The sequence below is a fragment of the Mobula birostris genome, chromosome 8 (assembly GCF_030028105.1).
Source record: "Mobula birostris isolate sMobBir1 chromosome 8, sMobBir1.hap1, whole genome shotgun sequence".
Classification (NCBI taxonomy): Eukaryota; Metazoa; Chordata; class Chondrichthyes; order Myliobatiformes; family Myliobatidae; genus Mobula; species Mobula birostris.
The window spans coordinates 21,703,579-21,723,187 of NC_092377.1; the positions used below are offsets into that span (position 1 = coordinate 21,703,579).

At 41.5% G+C, this 19,609-nt stretch overlaps 1 protein-coding gene across 1 annotated transcript in view; it reads right to left on the reverse strand.

The window, feature by feature from the left end:
• The window catches only part of yipf4 (Yip1 domain family, member 4), a 48,823-nt gene that overhangs the window by 7,894 nt on the left and 21,320 nt on the right, over window positions 1-19,609 (reverse strand). Inside the window, exon 2 of the mRNA XM_072264880.1 lies at window positions 6,342-6,495. Within this exon, the coding sequence (XP_072120981.1) occupies window positions 6,342-6,495 (154 nt within the window). The remainder of the gene's footprint in view (window positions 1-6,341; window positions 6,496-19,609) is intronic.

Here is a 19,609-nt window from a genome sequence, read left to right on the forward strand (position 1 = left end):
TCATCTTCAAATAGTCACATGATTTAGCATTTTCTAAATTTCAGATAACTAGCAAATTCAGCCTTTGCATCTCACATTCCCAGTTTTAATTATTTTTTTTTTGCAGATAATTTTGTCTTCAATTCACATCTTCTCCAGACCTACTGTGTTATTTCTGAAATGGCTTTTTCCATTTAATTTCAGACCTTTCAGCATGTAATCTTTCCTGTCCTCAATTCCATCACAGACACCCTTTTGTTGCCTCTCTTTTGTTTTAAGGTTTTACTTCTTTTTTCCGCTAGTTCTGATTTCAAAAAACTCTCAAGTAATAACTATTTCTCTCACTACAGAAGTTATATTACTTGCTCAATACTCCATACTTTTTGTTGTAAATCCAGTAATCAAGTATTAGTCATACTTGATTAGTAGTGGAATGGACCTGAAAATTGTGCAGATCAAAGTTTTACTGATCAAGTAAACATAGTAATTTGCCATGTGTCATATACATAAGTAGTGGTCTTTAATTGAAAATTTTCGAGTTTCCTACTACCCAATACTAGACTGAAGGCTCTGGCAATCCAGCATACGTAAATTGTATAATAGTTCAGCAACTTCAATGTGTACAAAACATGGGTCTGCATTTTAAGGGCACAGTGTGCTGCTGAAATCTCAAGTTTTAAGATTTGCTTGTATTTAGTTATAAACGTCTATTCAGTGCGATTCTTAGGCTTGTTCAATGGATAATCAGAAGAGGGGAAGCATATTAACATTGTTAAGGATTGTTGTGGAGATTATCTGAAAAAATAATGAAAAATGTTGGAAATATTCAACATGTCAGGCAGCATCTATGGAGAGATAAGAGTTCTCACAGAGTAGTTAATGGCAAACATTGCCCTATCTCTCTTCTGAACACATTATGGAATGTGCTTTAATTTGTGATGTACTTTGTCCTGTTGCTTGTTTTTATCTTGGAGGGCGAATCAGAGCAGGTGCTTTCTCTGATATTTTCTTATGACATTTGTCATGATCTTTTTGCTACTCAGCAGACTGCCTCTTAACTTGAAAGCCTTCTTATTCATCTTTGAGTCTGGGCATAGCTGGCAAGGCATCATTTTATGGACCATTAGTGATCACACATGAACCTCTAGAGGACTGCGACTTATGGCTCTGGAGACGAAGGTGGGGGGGGGGGGGGAGAAGAGAAATCGGAGGGCAGTGCCTCTCAGAAGATCTCTGGCTGTGTGCCCAGAGAGCAGAGATCTTTGGGCACAGAGCTCAGAAAAAAGTGACGCAATGGACTTTTAACATCGTAAACCAGTGAGTTGCTTGTTATGTCTCCCCTCTCGCTGTGAAACGGAGACACCTCTTTCTCCCTTATAAGGGAAAGAGAGAGCCTGTGGTTTGTCACATACCAGGTGAACAAGTAGTCACTGGGGCTAAATCGGCGTCTTTGCTGTTACTTTGCTCACACCTGAGTGCCGATGCTTTTTTTTGCTGGTGGGGGGAGGGGGGAATTGTTGCTTGCTGCCGCTTACACACGGGAGGGGGGAGCTGGGAGGGACTTTGGGGTTCTAACATTTAACTGTCATTCATTCTTTGGGGGTACTCCGTTTTCGTGGATGGTTGCGAAGAAAAAGCATTTCAGGGTGTATATTGTATACTAGTGGTTGCCAACCGGTCAGTCGATCTTTGAGACTTTCCCAATAGATCCCAAAAAAAAAAGAAAAATAAATACACAAATACATTATGCCTGACAAACCTTTTGATGAAAAGCAAATTTTACCCCTGCAGCGCATATGTGAGTCATATATAGTAACTTCTACTTTGGAAACGGACCACTCGACAACTTCATGTCCAAAGGAACAACTTTATCTGGGACGGCAAAACCAATGCAGCAGAGAGGCTTATACACACATGCGCAGAAAAGACCGGAAGTAAAACCCCACAACCCCGGAAACAGCCTCTGTTTACAAACAGCTTTCTGTAGCGGGAATATTGCTATATTACCATTATCCTAATTGGTATTATCTTTATAATGCTCACATTATAACACTTTTAATTCTAAGTTTTATTATTTAATTTTATTTCAACACGAAAAATAAATGAATAAAAATTGACTGTTGCACTCAGTGTGATGACTGGGGCTGAATACTTTCTCCTAGTTCCCTGAAATTTGGCTCCTAACTACAGACAGCCAGTCTGAGACAGTCTGTCAGTAAGACAGCTCCTGTACTTAGATTTAATAATTTTCTTCTGTGAAAATGCAATTTCACACAGATAAGTTGACCCGAAGTAGGCACTAACTTTTAGTGCACGTGTGGTGAGATGAGGAAAGACTCCCTGACAAGCCCCCAAAAGTCACCGTCCTTTGATCTTGCTTTAAGCTCGATGTCATTTTGCAAATCAATTATTTCCATTTCAATATCACTTGGCATACCAATTACTTGCCGAAATTTGATGGCTATCTGTTCTATATCGATCGGCAGAAATGGGTTTGAAATAAATGCAGCAATATCTTTCACGACTCCCCAAAATGCCGATCGAACTCCATTGCCAGTTTGTCTAGGTAAGCACAATACTGCTCAGGGCCAAAAGCATTTTTTTCCTTGATGGCCTATAACAGTTTCTCCAAGTTGGGAAAGTGTGTCAGCCTCCCGTTCTTTAAATTTGAAATCCAAACACCGAGCTTGGCCTTAAACGCATTTACTGCACTTATCATGTGGGGCAGGTGTTGGTCTTTTCCCATGAGCTCGCTGTTAAGTGCGTTTAATTTAGCCTTTAGGTCTGTCAGAAACCCAAAATCCAGTAGTCACGCATCATCTGACAGTTCCTCGTGGCCTCATTTCTTTACCTCAGGCAGCAAGTCAACAAACCGTTGCAGCACAGTGCCCTCGCAAACCTCCTGACAGACTGGATATTCAAATGGACAGTTTCCTTTGTTAGACTGAATGTTGAATCTGCCACGTTTTTCCAGTGTTTTGTATTGGTAAGCTGTTACCGAGACACTAGTATTAAGTTTCAGGTTGGAATTTAAAGGGGGAGATGTGCTGTAATGTGAGCATTATAAAGATAAGTTAACATCAATTAGGATAATGTTAATATAGCAATACTCCCGGTACGGAAAGCTGTTTGTAAACAGAGGCTGTTTCCGGGGTTGCGATGTTTTATTTCCGGTCTTTTCTGTGCATGTGTGTATAAGCCCCTCCGCTGCATTGGTTTTGCCATCCCAGATAAAGTTATTCCTTTGGACATGAAGTTGTCAAGTGGTCCTTTTTCAAAGTAGAAGTTACTACAAAAGGTATGAAGTACTGTAATATTCTTAAAGAAAGACAGCTGTGGCCTGTTTGATATGCTAGTTACAGTGTTTTCTTGGTTGAATTAATTTGCAAGTTTGACAAAAGCATCTTATGTAATTCAAACACAATTAGCCCAAATAAATGGCCTCAAGTTGGAAGTACAATCTGAGTTGTTTTTTCTCTAAACCATTTAGTATGTAGATCTTGCCTTTCACTACAGCCGAGGTAGGGAATCTTGGGCTTAAAAAGGTTGGCGACCACTATTGTACATCTTCCTCTGACATTAAATGTACCTTTGAAACTTTTGAATTGAATTTAGCCAGAATCCATCTGGACCAGAAAACTAGCAAAGACTCAAGAAGCAGCATAACACCTGATCAAATCGCTGCTTTGCTTTCTTGCATCACTGGGGATGCTAAGTCTATGTTGAAAATCCAATAATCACACACGACTTTTTGACATAACCATCCTTTGTGTTGATTCCATCTTCAATCCTGTTTCAGTGGTTCCATTTAATATCAGAGAACTTTTACAATATCCAACCTGAAATTCTTACTCTTGACAGACAGCTTCGAAACAGAAGAAAACCCCGAAGGATGAAAGACAGAAAAAATTTAAAAACCCCAAAGCCCCCTCCCACACACAAGCAGCATCAACCCTCCCCCCTCCCCTCGCCCCCACTTTTGTTTGTCTGATATAGAGGTATAAATCGCTAATGATGACCACAAAGGTGCTTTGATGGAGAAACATTTGAGCAGAAAGCCACATGCCCTATAAACGCCTTGTTATTTAGATAAATAGTTGTCACTCAGTAACATTGTTACATTAAAGGGATCGGGGAAAAGACTTAGCTTTTATGAACACATTCTTTAGGATTTCCTTTCCATTTAACAGCCTGCTTAAAAAATTCAACACTAACATTGAAGGTAGCACAGCAGCATAGCAGTTAGTACAATGCTTTACAGCACCAACGACTAGGGTTCAATTCCCACCACTGCCTGTAAGGAGACTGTACGTTCTTCATGTGACCTTGTGGTTTCCTCCTGGTGCTCGTTTTTTCCCAGATCCTAAAGAGGTATGCATTAGTAGGGTTAATCAATCTCATGGGTGTTCTTGGCTGGTGCAACTCATTGAGCCAGAAGAGCCTGTTACTCTACTGCAGGGGTCCCCAACCTTTTTTGCACCGCGGACCGGTTTAATATTGACAATATTCTTGCGGACTGGTTGACTGGGGGGGTGTGTTCAAGTAGGGTTAAACTCACCTCAACATGTCTTTTACAGTTAGGGTTGCCAACTTTCTCACTCCCAAATAAGGGACAAAAGTAGCAGTCAAATCCCGGGACACTTTACCTCAGGAAAGACTACCATGACCATGAAGCCTTGCGCGGGCACCTGTGTGCGCATGTGATCTGTGCATACGTGTACGTGCCAATTTTTTCCCCACAAATTGGTTTTGCCTTCATCTTCCCAACTATACTGTACATACATTATTTCTACTTTATATGGGCTGTGTATTTATCATATCATTCCTGCTTTTACTATATGTTAGTGTTATTTATTTTTGGTGTTATGTGTTATTTGGTATGATTTGTTAGGTTATTTTTTAGGTCTGGGAACGCTCAAAAATTTTTCCCATACAAATTAATGGTAATTGCTTCTTCGCTTCATGCCATTTCGGCACGAAAGGTTTCATAGGAACGCTCTACCTTAGCAGGGGAAATCGGGACAAACTAATTTAACCCAATATAAGGGATGTCCCGGCAAATACGGGACAGTTGGCAACCCTGTGTTCAAGTTCAACAGTGTGTGACAGGGAATGAGGAAAGGTGCAGCTGACTCATATCGTTTCCTCACGGCCCGGTAGCATATGCTTTGCGGCCCGGTGGTTGGGGACTGCTGATCTACTGTATCTATAACACTGTGGGATGGGAATTACACTCAATTTTTAGTTTATTAATAGTTCTTGAAATTATCTGACTATTATCTGAGTGTTTTTAAGAACACAAGAAAATGTAAGCAATTTAGTTTAATCCTGGCTGATTTATGCTGGCCTCAACTCCTCATCCATGCCATTTTCCATACCCCTCTATTTCTTGACTGTCAAATAATTTCGATCTCCACTCTATAAATACTTAAAATGATCCAACTTTCATCTCCTCCCAGGACAGAAAATTCCAGAGATTTGCCACCTTCTGCAAGAAGAAATTCCTCTACCTCAATTTTAAGTGATCAATATTTTATCTTGCATTTATGTTCCCTTATTAGCATCTCTCCCAATAAAGTAAAACATCCTAAAATATGTCCTATCAGCCACCTTAGGATCATACGTTTAGATAAGGTCCCTCCTTATTCTGAGCGAATCCTAATAACTCTCAAAGTAGTATATTGTGACATATATGTACTTCGATAATATATTTACTTTGAACTTTTGAACTCCTCATTTGCCTAAAATTCAAGGAGTAAACAGCCAAATCATTTAAAACTCTTCGTAGGACAATTCTCTCAACCTAGACATTCGCTTGGTGTGTTTCCTTTGCACTTCCTCCAATGTTACTATAATTTTTTTTTGTAGGGAACTAAAAATGTTTACAGTACTAGATGCGACCTCACCAGCACCCTGTAGAATTGTAACAAATCCTATTTTAAATTCTTACCCCATTACAATTCTGTTTGATTTCACAGCCACTTGTTCAATTCGAGTAATTCCAAATGTTTCATATATTTTGTTTCATTTCAGACATCCAGCATTCAGACATTCAGACACCCTTGTGGCTACGGGGGTCAGGGGGTATGGAGGGAAGGCTGGGAAGGGGTTCTGAGTTGGATGATCAGCCATGATCATAATAAATGGCAGTGCAGGCTCGAAGGGCCGAATGGCCTACTCCTGCACCTATTTTCTATGTTTCTATATTAACATGATTCTACTCTTAAAAACTTTATAGTAAACATCTTATCCAGTGAAGAGGTTCCCATTCGGTTACCATCTTAATTTCTGCTTGAAGTATTCACCTCTTAAAATATAATTATATTCAACATGCACAACTCAAAATTCAAAGAGAGACATACAAGAGTGGTTTTGTGTCAGCAGAATCTTCTTCCTCCACTTCTAGAAGCCATCCATATCCCCTTTTCCTGAGAAATGCAGTTGCTGAAGAATCTGTTGTATAGTCATTATCCACATTAACTTTTACATCTGGGGAGTCCATAGAACCAGTCAGATCTACATAAAGGTTTGAAAAAAAATCAACATGTCAAAACAGATGGAATTCTTTTAAAATGTCACAGCATTTTGAAGTCCAGTTTCATATAAACTTCCTACAAGTTACTATTGACTACAGACATTTTCTCCAGATCAGAAATTGATTGATAAACACCATCCAGCTCTACAGAAAAATCTTATCACTATTTTCACAAGATTATTTCCACAATCACTAATCTTAACTCCCTTATTGATCTGCAGTAAGGTATACATACTCAAAACATAATAGTAGAAGATATGATGATAGCTCTGCTAATGATTCAGTACATAATTCCTTTCAAAGTTGTGGAACTTAAATTGTATTTCAGAATTCCAGATTATGTGAAAAGGATGACATTTTATATCAACCAAATTGACTAATTCTGTAGCCTTTAGCATCATATCAACTACTTGCAGTTTATTCTGTAGTCTTGGGTTGTAAATATTCATGAATTTTCCAGAAATAACTTCCACAGTTCTACAAACGTATTCACTCCATTTCACATTCCTTCTCTCATCTTAATGAGTAACAAATTTTATGTTCTTTCTTTGGAACACAGAAATCTACAGCACATTACAGGCCCTTCAGCCCACAATGTTGTGCCGACTATGTAGCCTACTGTAGAAACTGCCTAGAATTTCCCTAACACATAGCCCTCTATTTCTCTAAGCTCCATGTCCCTTAAAGGACCCTATTATATCTGCCTCTAACACCGTTGCTGGTAGTGCATTCCCTGCACCCACCGCTCTGTGTGAAAACTTTACCTCTAACATCCCCTTTGTACCTACCTCCAAGCACCTTAAAACTATACCCCCTTGTGTTAGCTACTTCAGCCCTGAGAAAAAGCCTCTGGCTACCCACATGATCGATGCCTCTCATCATCTTATACACCTCTATTAGGTCACCTCCCATCCTCCGTTGTTCCAAGGAGAAAAGGCCAAGTTCACTCAACCTATTCTCATAAGGCATGCTCTCCAATCCAGGCAACATCCTTGTAAATCTCCTCTGTACTCTCTCTATAGTATCCACATCCTTCCTGTAGTGAGGTGACCAGAACTGAAGACAGTACTCCAAGTGGGGTCTTAGTTCTTTATATAGCTTTAACATTACCTCACTGCTCTTGAACTCAATCCCATGATTGATGAAGGCCTTACGCCTTCTTAACAACACTGTCAACTTATGCAGCAGTTTTGAATGTCCTATGGACATGGACCCCAAGATCTCTCTGATCTTCCACACTGCCAAGAGTCTTACTATTAATATTATATTCTGCCTTCAAGTTTGAACTACTGAAATGAACCATTTCACACTTCCCTGGGTTGAACTCCATCTGCCACTTCTCAGCACAGTTCTGCATTCTATCGATGCCTCACTGTAACCACAGACAAACCTGCAGACTATCCACAACACCCCCAACTTTTGTGTCACCAGCAAACTCACTAATCCACCCTTCTACTTCCTCATCCAGGTCATTTATAAAAATCACAAAGAAGAGGGGTCCCAGAACAGATCTCTGTGGAACACCACCGGTCACCATGCTCCATGAAGAATACGAATGTATTTAAACCACTCTTCAATGCATTTTCAATGTGGCACAGAAAAAAAAATCTACAGTTTGCATTTAAAGTAAAACATTATAGAAAATAATAATTTTGTTCATTAATCTTTACCACATTACAGTATAATTTTTAACTTAATTTTCATAGACCAGAGAGAATCTGCGAATCCTTATCCTGCTCAAGCATACCTGACATGCCTAACAAGGTTTACCAGTTACTAGTAATACTAGCTGCATTTAAACAATATTTTCATTCATTTAAAACGTCCTGAAGCACCCAATAGATGTTTCATCTAGCATTGGATATTGATTTACTTTATTAAATGGAAGAGCTGCCTGACATTTATTAGCAAGAGGTAAGCTTTGAGGGGCATCTTAAGTGGATTAAAGATTAGCTTTAATTAAAATATACAGTGAAATACATTGTTCATGTCAATGACCAACAGTCTGAGGACGTGCTTGGGGTAGCCGGCAAGTGTCGCTATGCTTCTGGCACCAACATAACATGCCCACAACCTACTAACCCGTGTGTCTTTGGAATGTGGGAGGAAACTGAAGCACCTTGATGAACACCATGCAGTCACAAGAACATGCAAACTCCTTACAGACAGTGGCAGAAATTGAACCCCAATTGCCGGCACTAGCCGCTACACTACCCTGTCAACCCAAGTTACCTCGCCATTGCCGGATTCTTGTTGTTTTTCATTTTAATTTTAATCCCTGTGGTAAATGGAGAATTGAAGACAAATTTATTGTGAAGAAATTCCAGACCATAGCATTCAAGTGACTGGATGTTGCGGTGGCGGGAGGGGGGAGCGAGTTCTGAAGAGGGGAAGCAGGGAATGAATAGGTAACGGGTTGATGTCATCATCTATATGCACTCTCACAGGAGTTCTTAAAAAACATAGACCAAAATTAAATCCACTACTCTACAAATATGGTGAGAAATAGTTGATTTACAAAATTTACTGGTTACAACTCAATTATCATCTATTCAGTTAGCCAGCAGAGGGATGGCAGGGTAGGACACATGAAGCTTTCAGAGGAGATAGTGTACCTTGGTTTTGATTCAGTGCTATGATAGCACAGTTGACAATCTAATCTTTTAAAAGCTATAAACTATTTGTCAAATCCATATCAACAAGCAATCTCATACCATTCAGAGTCAGAAATAGTGTTATTTCTTGTGAAACATTGTAAAATTTGTTGTTTTGGGGCAGTGTAGAACAAGACAAAAAAAACCCATAAGATACAATATATAATTAAACAGTGCAAATAAGGAACAGTGAGGTCATAAATTGCTTAGAAATCTCATGGCAGAGGGGAAAAGGCTGTTCCTAAAATGTTGAGTGTGGGTCTTCAGGCTCCTTTACCTCCTCCCTGATAGAAATGAGAAGAGGGCATGTTCCAGGTATTGAGAATCCTTAATGATGGTTGAGTATTTCAAATAATTCAATAGATCATGGTTGCTCCAAATGTAGCTTCAGTTCCACATTCCACCTGCCCCAAATAACTTTTCATTCTCTTGCTTTTCAAGAATTTATCTACCCCTGCCTTAAGTATCCAAAAAACCTACTCAGTGAACCTACTCATTAAAAATGGAACTCCAACAACTTGTGATCGATTGAGAAATAATTTCAGCCCACCTTTAATCAGCAAGATGTTATTTTTTTTTAAACAGTGATCCTTGGTTACAGTTTCTCCTAAATTAAAAATATTCTTCACACATCCAAGACTCCTTGTCAAAATTCCTCACAGCATCCTGTTTCACAATATCTCCTTTCTCCCTTAGTCTTTCTCATAAGGCAACCAAGTGCTGCAGTAAACTTTCTGTGGACTGCTTCCAATGGATTAACATCCTTCCTCAGGAAAGGAAATCAAAATCGTACACACAACTTGACACCAGTACCCAATGTATCTGAAGCAAAACTCCCATATGTATTTTTCTATTTAATACCAATAAGAAACAAAATTTTGTTAGCTTTCCTAATTAGTTGTTGTACAAGCAAACTTGCCTTTCAATAAATACTGTAGTTGGACATCCACAACCTTGAAATCTCTTAAATAATACCTTGTTTTTAAACTTCCCTACCAACAAAAACCAAGCACATTTTGCTTGTTATACATTTGATAGATCTTTGACCAGTATACTTTATCCTTTATTTTTCTTCCTTGTAGCCACCTTATGTTCTCTTAAAAATTTTCCAACCTATCTTTGTGTTTTAGCAAATATAGCAAGCTATTTATTTGCACACGAGTTGAAAGCCAAACCTGGCAAGGTCTTTCATTGATTCTATTATGGTTATTATTCCAATATGGCCTTACTGAATAAACCCACAAACCAATGTGAATCTCAGGGTTGTATAGGGACATAGGGGCATAAATGTAGTTGATAATAAATTTACTTTGAACTTTGATTCAGTATTCATTATGTCTTGCAACTTAAATTTTGGACAGTCAAACCAGGGTCTATGAATGATAACAGACAGACGAGCATTGTGGAACAGAAGGACCTGAGAGTGCAGTTTGTGGAAATTGGCCATACAAGTAGGCAGAGTGGTGAACGCAGCATGGCCACTAAGCTGTCAATTCCATAATCCAGATCATACATAACATGAAAAGTAGCGGTGCAAAACCGATACTTGCAGAACACCACTGGTTAGCGGCAGCCAACCAGAAGAGGTCCTCTTTGCCAGCAAAATCTTCTATCCATGATAGTACTTCTCCTGCAATCCCACTGGCTCCTATCTTGTTTAGCAGCATCATGTGCAGCACCTTGTCAAAGGTCTTCTGAAATCCATGCAAACAGCATCCTCTGACTCTCCTTTGTCTGTTCTGCTGGTTTCCTCCTCAAAGAATTCCAACAGATTGGTCATGCCTTGTTTAAACAGATTTATAGAACACAGAGAACAAAGAACATACAATAGCAAAGCACAGTACAGGTCCTTCGGCCCACAACGTTGTGTCCACCCTTAAACCCTGCCTCCCATATAACCCCCCGCCTGAAATTCCTCCATATACCTGTCAAGTAGTCTCTTAAATTTCACTAGTGTATCTGCCTCCATCACTGACTCAGGCAGTGCATTCCACGCACCAACCACTCTCTGAGTAAAAAACATTCCTCCAATATCGCCCTTGAACTTCCCACCCTTTACCTTAAAGCCATGTCCTCTTGTATTGAGCAGTGGTGCCCTGGGGAAGAGGCACTGGCTATCCACTCTATCTATTCCTCTTATTATCTTGCATACCTCTATCATGTCTCCAAAGAGTAAAGCCCTCGGTCACTTCATCTCTGATCATAATGCATACTCTCTAAACCAGACAGCATCCTGGTAAATCTCCTCTGTACCCTTATCAATGCTTCCACATCCTTCCTTTAGTGAGGTGACCAGAACTGGACACAGTACTCCAGGTGTGGCCTAACCAGAGTTCTATAGAGCTGCATCATTACATCGCGACTCTTAAACTCTACCCCTCGACTTATGAAAGCTAACACCCCATAAGCCTTAACTACCCTATCCACCTGTGAGGCAACTTTCAGGTATCTGTGGACATGTACCCCCAGATCCCTCTGCTCCTTCACACTACCAAGTATCCTGCCATTTACTTTGTACCCTGCCTTGGGAGTTTGTCCTTCCAAAGTGTACCACCTGACACTTCTCCGGGTTGAACTCCATCTGCTACTTCTCAGCCCACTTCTGCATCCTATCAATGTCTCTCTGCAATCTTCGACAATCTTCTACACTATCTACAACACCACCAACCTTTGTGTCATCTGCAAACTTGCCAACCTACCCTTCTACCCCCACATCCAGGTCATTAATAAAAATCACGAAAAGTAGAGGTCCCAGAACAGATCCTTGTGGGACCCCACTAGTCACAACTCTCCAATCCGAATGTACTCCTTCCACCACGACCTTCTGCCTTCTGCAGGCAAGCCAATCCTGAATCCACCTGGCCAAACTTCCCTGCATCCCATGCCTTCTGACTTTCTGAATAAGCCAACCGTGTGAAACCTTGTCAAATGCCTTACTAAAATCCATGTAGATCACATCCACTGCACTACCTGGTCACCTCCTAAAAGAACTCTATCAGGCTTGTTACACAACATCTGCCCTTCACAAAGCCATGCTGACTGTCCCTGATCAGACCATGATTCTCTAAATGCCTATAGATGCTATCTCTAACAATCTTTTCCAATAGCTTTCCCACCACAGACGTAAGGCTCACTGGTCTATGATTACCCGGACTAACCCCACTACCTTTTTTGAACAAAGGGACATCATTTGCCTCCCTCCAATCCTCCAGTACCATTCCCATGGATAACAAGGACATAAAGATCCTAGCCAGAGGCTCAGCAATATCTTCTCTCGCCTCGTGGAGCAGCCTGAGGAATATACCGTCAGGCCCCGGGGACTTATCCGTCCTAATGGACTTTAACAACTCCAACACCTCCTCTCCCTTAATATCAACATGCTCCAGGACATCAACCTCACTCATATTGTCCTCACCATCAAGTTCCCTCTCATTGGTGAATACCAAAAAGAAGTATTCATTGAGGACTTCGTTCACTTCCATAGCCTCCAGGCACATCTTCCCACCTTTAATCTCTAATCAGTCCTACCTTCACTCCTATCATCCTTTTGTTCTTCACATAACTGAAGAATGTCTTGGGGTTTTCTTTTACCCTACTCACCAAGGCCTTCTCATGCCCCCTTCTTGCTCTCCCCAGTCCCTTCTTAAGCTCCTTTCTTGCTACCCTATATTCCTCAATAGACCCATCTGATCTTTGCTTCCTAAACCTCATGTATGCTGCCTTCTTCCACCTGACTAGATTTTCCACCTCACTTGTCACCCTTGGCTCCTTCACCCTACCATCCTTTATCTTCCTCACCAGGACAAATTTATCCCTAACATCCTGCAAGAGATCCCTAAACATCGACCACATGTCCATAGTACATTTCCCTGCAAAAACATCATCCCAATTCACACCTGCAAGTTCTAACCTTATACCCCTCATAATTTGCCCTTCCCCAATTAAAAATTTTCCTGTCCTCTCTGCTTCTATCCTTTTCCATGATAATGCTAAAGGCCAGGGAGTGGTGGTCACTGTCCCCCAGATGCTCACCCACTGAGAGATCTGTGACCTGACCCGGTTCATTACCTAATACTGGATCTAGTATGGCATTCCCCCAGTTGGTCTGTCAACATACTGTGACAGAAATCTGTCCTGGACACACTTAACAAACTCTGCCCCGTCTAAACCATTGGAACTAATCAGGTGCCAATCACTATTAGGGAAGTTGAAGTCACCCATGATAACAACCCTGTTATTTTAGCATTTTTCCAGAACCTGCCTCCTAATCTGCTCCTCTATCTCTGCTGCTATCAGGGGGCCTGCAGAATACTCCCAATAGAGTAACTGCTCCCTTCCTGTTCCTGATTTCCACCCATGCTGACTCAGAAGAGGATCCTGCTACATTCCCCACCCTTTCTGTAGCTGTAATAGTATCCCTGACCAGTAATGCCACCCCTCCTCCCCTTTTCCCCCCTCTCTATCCCTTTTACAGCACTGAAATCCAGGAATATTGAGAATCCATTCCTACCCTGGTGCCAGCCAAGTCTCTGTAATGGCCACTACATCATAATTGCATGTATGTATCCAAGCACTCAGTTCATCACCTTTGTTCCTGATGCTTCTTGCATTGAAGTACATGCACTTTAGCCCTTCTACCTTACTATTTTTACACCCTTTACTCTGCTTCTCTTTCCTCAAAGCCTCTTTATATGTTAAATCTGGCTTTACTCCATGTACTATACTTGCAGTTCTTGCATGACCTTTATCCTCCTCCACCTTACTATCTGCTCTAACACTGGTTCCCCTCCCCCTGCAAATCTAGTTTAAACTCCCCAGAGCAGCACAAGCAAACCTTCCCGGAAGGATATTAGCTCCCCTCCAGTTCAGGTGCAACCGGCCTCATTGGAACAGGTTCCACCTTCCCTGGAACAAGACCCAATTGTCCAGAGACATGAAGCCCTCCCTCCTGCACCAACTCCTTAGCCACGTATTTAGCTGCATTATCTTCCTACTTCTAGCCTCACTAGCATGTGGCACAGGTAGCAATCCTGAGATTGCAACTCTGGAGGTCCTGTCCTTCAACTTTGCACCTAACTCCCTAAACTCTCTTTGCAGGACCTCCTCCTTCCTATCCACGTCATTGGTCCCTACATGGATCACGATATCTGGCTGCTCACACTCCCTCTTGAGAATACAGAGAATTCGATCCGAGATATTGCAGACCTTGTCACCAGAGAGGCAACAGACCATCCAGGATTCTCGATCTCTCCCACAGAACCTCTTATCTATCCCCTTAACTATCGAATCCCCTATCACTACTGCTCTCCTCTTTTCCCTCCTTCCCTTCTGAGCTGAGGGTCCAGTCTCCATGCCAGAGACTCGACCACTGCAACTTGTCCCTGGTAGGTCGTCCCCACCATCAGTATCCAAACTGTCAGTATCACTATCAGTATATACATATATATATATATATACACACATACATACACACACACACACACACATACACATATACACACTATAGACTATACTTCTTCCCACCCCGCCACATGCAAAAATGCCATTCCCTATTCCCAGTTCCTCCATCTCCACCACATCTGCTCCCAGGATGAGGTTTTCCGTTCCAGGACATCTCAAATGTCCTCTTTCTTTAAGGATTGTGGTTTCCCTTCTACCATCATCAATGACACCCTCACTCGCATCTCCTCCATTTCCTGCACTTCGGCCCTCACCCCATCCTCCCGCCACAACAGGGAAGGGTTCCCCTTGTCCTCACCTACCACCCCACCAGCCTCCGGATCCAGTACATCATCCTCCGCAACTTCCACCACCTTCAACAGGACCCCACCACTAAGCACATCTTTCCCTCTCCACCCCTCTCCGCTTTCCGGAGGGATTGGTCCCTCCGCCACTCCCTTATCCACATGTCCCTCCCTACCAATCTCCCACCCGGCACTTATCCCTGTAAGCGCAAGTGCTACACTTGTCCCTACACCTCCTCTCTTGCCACCATTCAGGGCCCCAAACAGTCCTTCCAGGTGAGGCAACACTTCACTTGTGAGTCTGTTGGGGTCATCTATTGCATTCGGTGCTCTTGGTGCGGCCTCCTCTACATCGGTGAAACCCGACGCAGATTGGGGGACCGCTTCGTTGAGCACCTCACTCCGTCCGCCACAATAGACAGGATCTCCCGGTAGCCACCCACTTCAACTCTGCTTCCCATTCCCATTCAGATATGTCCATACATGGCCTCCTCTACCGCCATGATGAGGCTAAACTCAGGTTGGAGGAGCAACACCTCATATACCGTCTAGGTGGTCTTCAGTCCTTTGGTATGAACATAGAATTCTCCAACTTCCGGTAATTCCCTCCCCCTCTCTTCCTCTATCCCTATTTCACTCTGCCTCCTCCCCCAGCTGCCTATCACCTCCCTCATAGTTCCCCCTCTTTCTACCATCCATTGTGTTTTCCCCTATTCCTTCTTCACCTTTCCTGCCTAACACCTCCCGTTTCCCCTCCACCACCCCTTTGTCTTTCAAATTACTGGTTTTTCAACTGAACCTACCAGCCTTCTCCTTCCCACCCTCCCCCACCTTCTTTATAGGGCCTCTGTCCCTTCCCTCTTCAGTCCTGACGAAGGGTTCCGGCCCGAAACGTCGACTCATCGTATCCACGGATGCTGCCCGATCTCCTGAGTTCCTCCAGCGTGTTGTGAGTGTTGCTTTCTCCCTGTCTCCTGACTTTTAGGGACAATTATCTCCCTGAAACTCCTGTCTATTTCTGCCTCTGCCTCACAAATGATCCGAAGTTCATCCAGCTCCAGCTCCAGCTCCCTAACTCAGTTTGTCAGGAGCTGCAGCTGGATGCGCCTTTCACAGGTGTAGTCATCAGGGAAAATTGTGCTCGCCCTGACTTCCCGCATACTGCAAATGGAGCACTCGACTGCCCTAACTGCTGCCTCCATTACCTACTTCTAAGTTAATTAGATTAATTAAAGGAGCTTACATGGCCTTACCTCACTAGCAGCAAGCTCGTCCTCAGCCTCTCGAGCCAAAGCCTTCCTACTCTGTCTCCCACTACACCGTCGCTCGTTCCATTAATCTGCTCGCTTTTTTAACTCACCCGCTGTTCTCACAGGCTGACCTTCACACGCTTGTGCAGTCGTGCCCTGTTCAAACTGCCAAAGAAATGACCTGAAACTTTGTTTAAATTTAAGGAAATCATGCTGACTTTGGCCTATTAGATCTTCCAAATATGTTTCCAAGTATCCTGAAACTTCATCCTAATAATGGACTGACAAATCTTACCAATCACTGAAGTCAGATTAATTGGCCTATAATCTTTTGCCCCCCTATCTTCTGAAAGAGTCGATTGACATTAACAATTTCCCAGTCCTTCTGAACCATTTCTGACTCTGGTGCCTCCACAATCTTTTCAGATATCTCTTTCAAAACACAAGGGTATAGTCTCCCTTGAGACCTTTGCTTCCCAAGCACTTTCTCCTTATTAGTAGTGACTACACTCACTTCTGCTCCAAATCTCCTGATTTTCTGGCTGGTCTGCTACAGTAAAGATTGATACAAAATACTAATTCAGTTCGTCTGCCACTCTTTGTTTCCCCATTATTATTTTTCCAACAGTCCAACATACACTCTTGCTTCTCTTCCTCTGTAATACTGATACACCTGATTTTAGCTTCCTCGGCATTCCTTTACACCTTAAGCTCCCTAATCAAATATGATTATTGTATAACACCAAATCCAGGATTGCCTTTTCCTTAGTGGGCTCGATCACAAGCTGCTCTAAAAAGGCATCCCATAGGCATTCTGCAAATAAATACCTCCCTTAGGATCTAGTGCCAATCTAATTTCCCTAGTCGTCTTAGATACTGAAGTCCCCATGATCACCACAACATTGCCTTTCCTGTTATAATTTGTACCTTACATTCAGGGAGAGTTTTCACCCTTGCAGTTTCTTAACCTACCTAAAAGAAATCTATAATCTTCCAATCCTGTGCTACTTCTTGCTAAGGATTTGATTTCTTTTTTTTAAACCAACAGACCCACCACACCCTCGCTGTCCACCTGGCTGTCATTTTGATCGGATGTGTAGACTTGGATGCTTAATTCCCAGATCTGATCTTTCAGCAATGACTGAAGCCCACAATGTCATATTGCCAATTTCAAAATATGCTATAAAAGCTCATTTACTCTGTTTGTACACCATGTGCATTCAAATTTCACAATTTCAGTCCCATATTCACCTGTTCTCTTATCTTTGCACAACTACAAAATTCAGGAAGTTTAACTTATGATACAATTATGGTTTGCTTGTTTATTCAGATATTCTATCTAATTTAATTTGCAAAATAGAGGCTTGCAAGTAAAGCTGGTGTATTAGCAACATTGGTGAATATTAGTCCTGCCAAAACGAACCTGGTGAGGCAACCCGGATCCAAAATACTTTATTCTTCACCTACTTGTCTGCTCATCATGTTTCTCTAATTTGCGCTTCTGCATTTCAGATATTATCATTGCAAATCGTCTCTGGTCATTCACTGAAGCTTTTCCAAGTGGTGACCGCAACAGTATGCAAGACTCTAGTGTGGTCCAAACAAAGTTAGACTCAAGTTGATCATAAATTTCCCTGATGTATTACAACTGTTTTTTTCAAGTGACAACATAATTTAAAGTGAAAATTGAAGAGCTATTGCCCCCACTGTATGTGGTAAGAGTTGCATCCGTCTTACTTCAGATAACGTTGTTTAGTAATAGTCAATTTTCATCTTGTGTTAATCTTTCTATCTGATCAGGATTATAGTATAGTATTTGAAATACGTTAATGACACTTACACAACAGTATAAGTAGTTATTTTATTTTGGTATTGGGAGACTTCCCCATCAGTTTCAATTAATATGAACTTACTTCGGGAATGCCCAAATTCATCTGGGAACTGATCAAAACAACTTTGCGTGTGGCTATTATTTCATTCAGTTTTTGCTACTTGCTTATCTAAGAAGCCATTAAAGAAAATGTAATTTTAAATTATAAAACACAATGAATTGAATTAATTTTCACTTCTTCACAATTCATAACAATTTGTTTCCTTTAACCATGACCACTCCTGTCCCCCTACCCTCCCTCACCAGCATAATCAATCCCCATGAAATCAGATTGCACACATTTCACAATGACCTCTTTGCTCATGGGTTAAATCTAACAATAGCCCACAAAAAAAAGAAATGTTATAGCTCAAGTACTAAAGCTCGTGAACACTGGCAGCCTTTACTTCCAATACAACAATGGATGAGGCAGATCTAGTGTTTCTGAGAATCTACTCAGGAAAACAGCACACTTGAAGGAAGGTGTAATAATTTTAGATCTCAATCTCGTTATCCTCTACACCCAAATTAAATGACTATCCCAAGAGGAACACTGGAAGAACAAGCTATTTAGAAGTAACAAGGAAATAGCACGAAGATTAGAGCACAAGCAAAACCCAGTTCTGCATTTTGTAGGAATTATTGCACATAGATATGTCAGACATTCATCTTTAATAATATTGTGTGAGCTCATATGTAGGGATATCCAAAAGTAAGGCATTCTTTGTATCACTAGAAACAAAATTGCTACACTACTGCTCAATGTTATCATAGTGCCAAAAGTATCTACAATTGTTTCTCCCTCTGTTACAATATCAGTAAAGTTTGTCATAAAGTGATGCCACCATGTGGAGGTATTATTATGGAATGGAAACTGATTTCAAAGTTCAAAGCAAATTTTATTATCAATGTACGTAAGTATACATCACTAAATACACAGCAGCACACAAAATGCATAGTGTAACACAAACCAGGATTGCATCACCTCGGTTAAAGTGGAGACAGCCATCTTAACTATTTGAATTCAGCATGTCAGTGTTTTAAGCATTTAGAGTTTCATCATAATATGCTGTGTTGTATGATGAGGAGATCATGATCTTTGGTAATGATTGTTCTTAACAAATTTTTCTGCAGAAGTTGTTTGCCATTGCCTTCTTCTGAGCAGTGTCTTTACAAGATAGGTGACCCCAGCCATTATCAATACTGTTCAGAGATTATCCGGCTGGTGTCAGTGGTCGCACAACCAGGACTTGTGATATGCCCCAGCGGCTCATTCGACCATCCACCACCTGCTCCCATAGCTTCATATGACGCTGATCAGTGATTGGGGGTGGGGGTGGGGGTTCTAAGCAGGTGCTACACCTTGCCCAAGGGTGACTTGCAGGCTAGCAGAGGGTAAGAGTGCTTACACCTTCTTTGGCAGAGACGCATCGCCACCTGGCACTCGAATTTCAGCATAGCCCACTCAGGGTAAATTTCACAGTAAAAGCTTCAATAACTAAAAAGGACATTAATAAATTATAGGAACAGTAGTATGTTTAAAATAAAAATCATTCAGGCAAAAATTCCAAATGAAA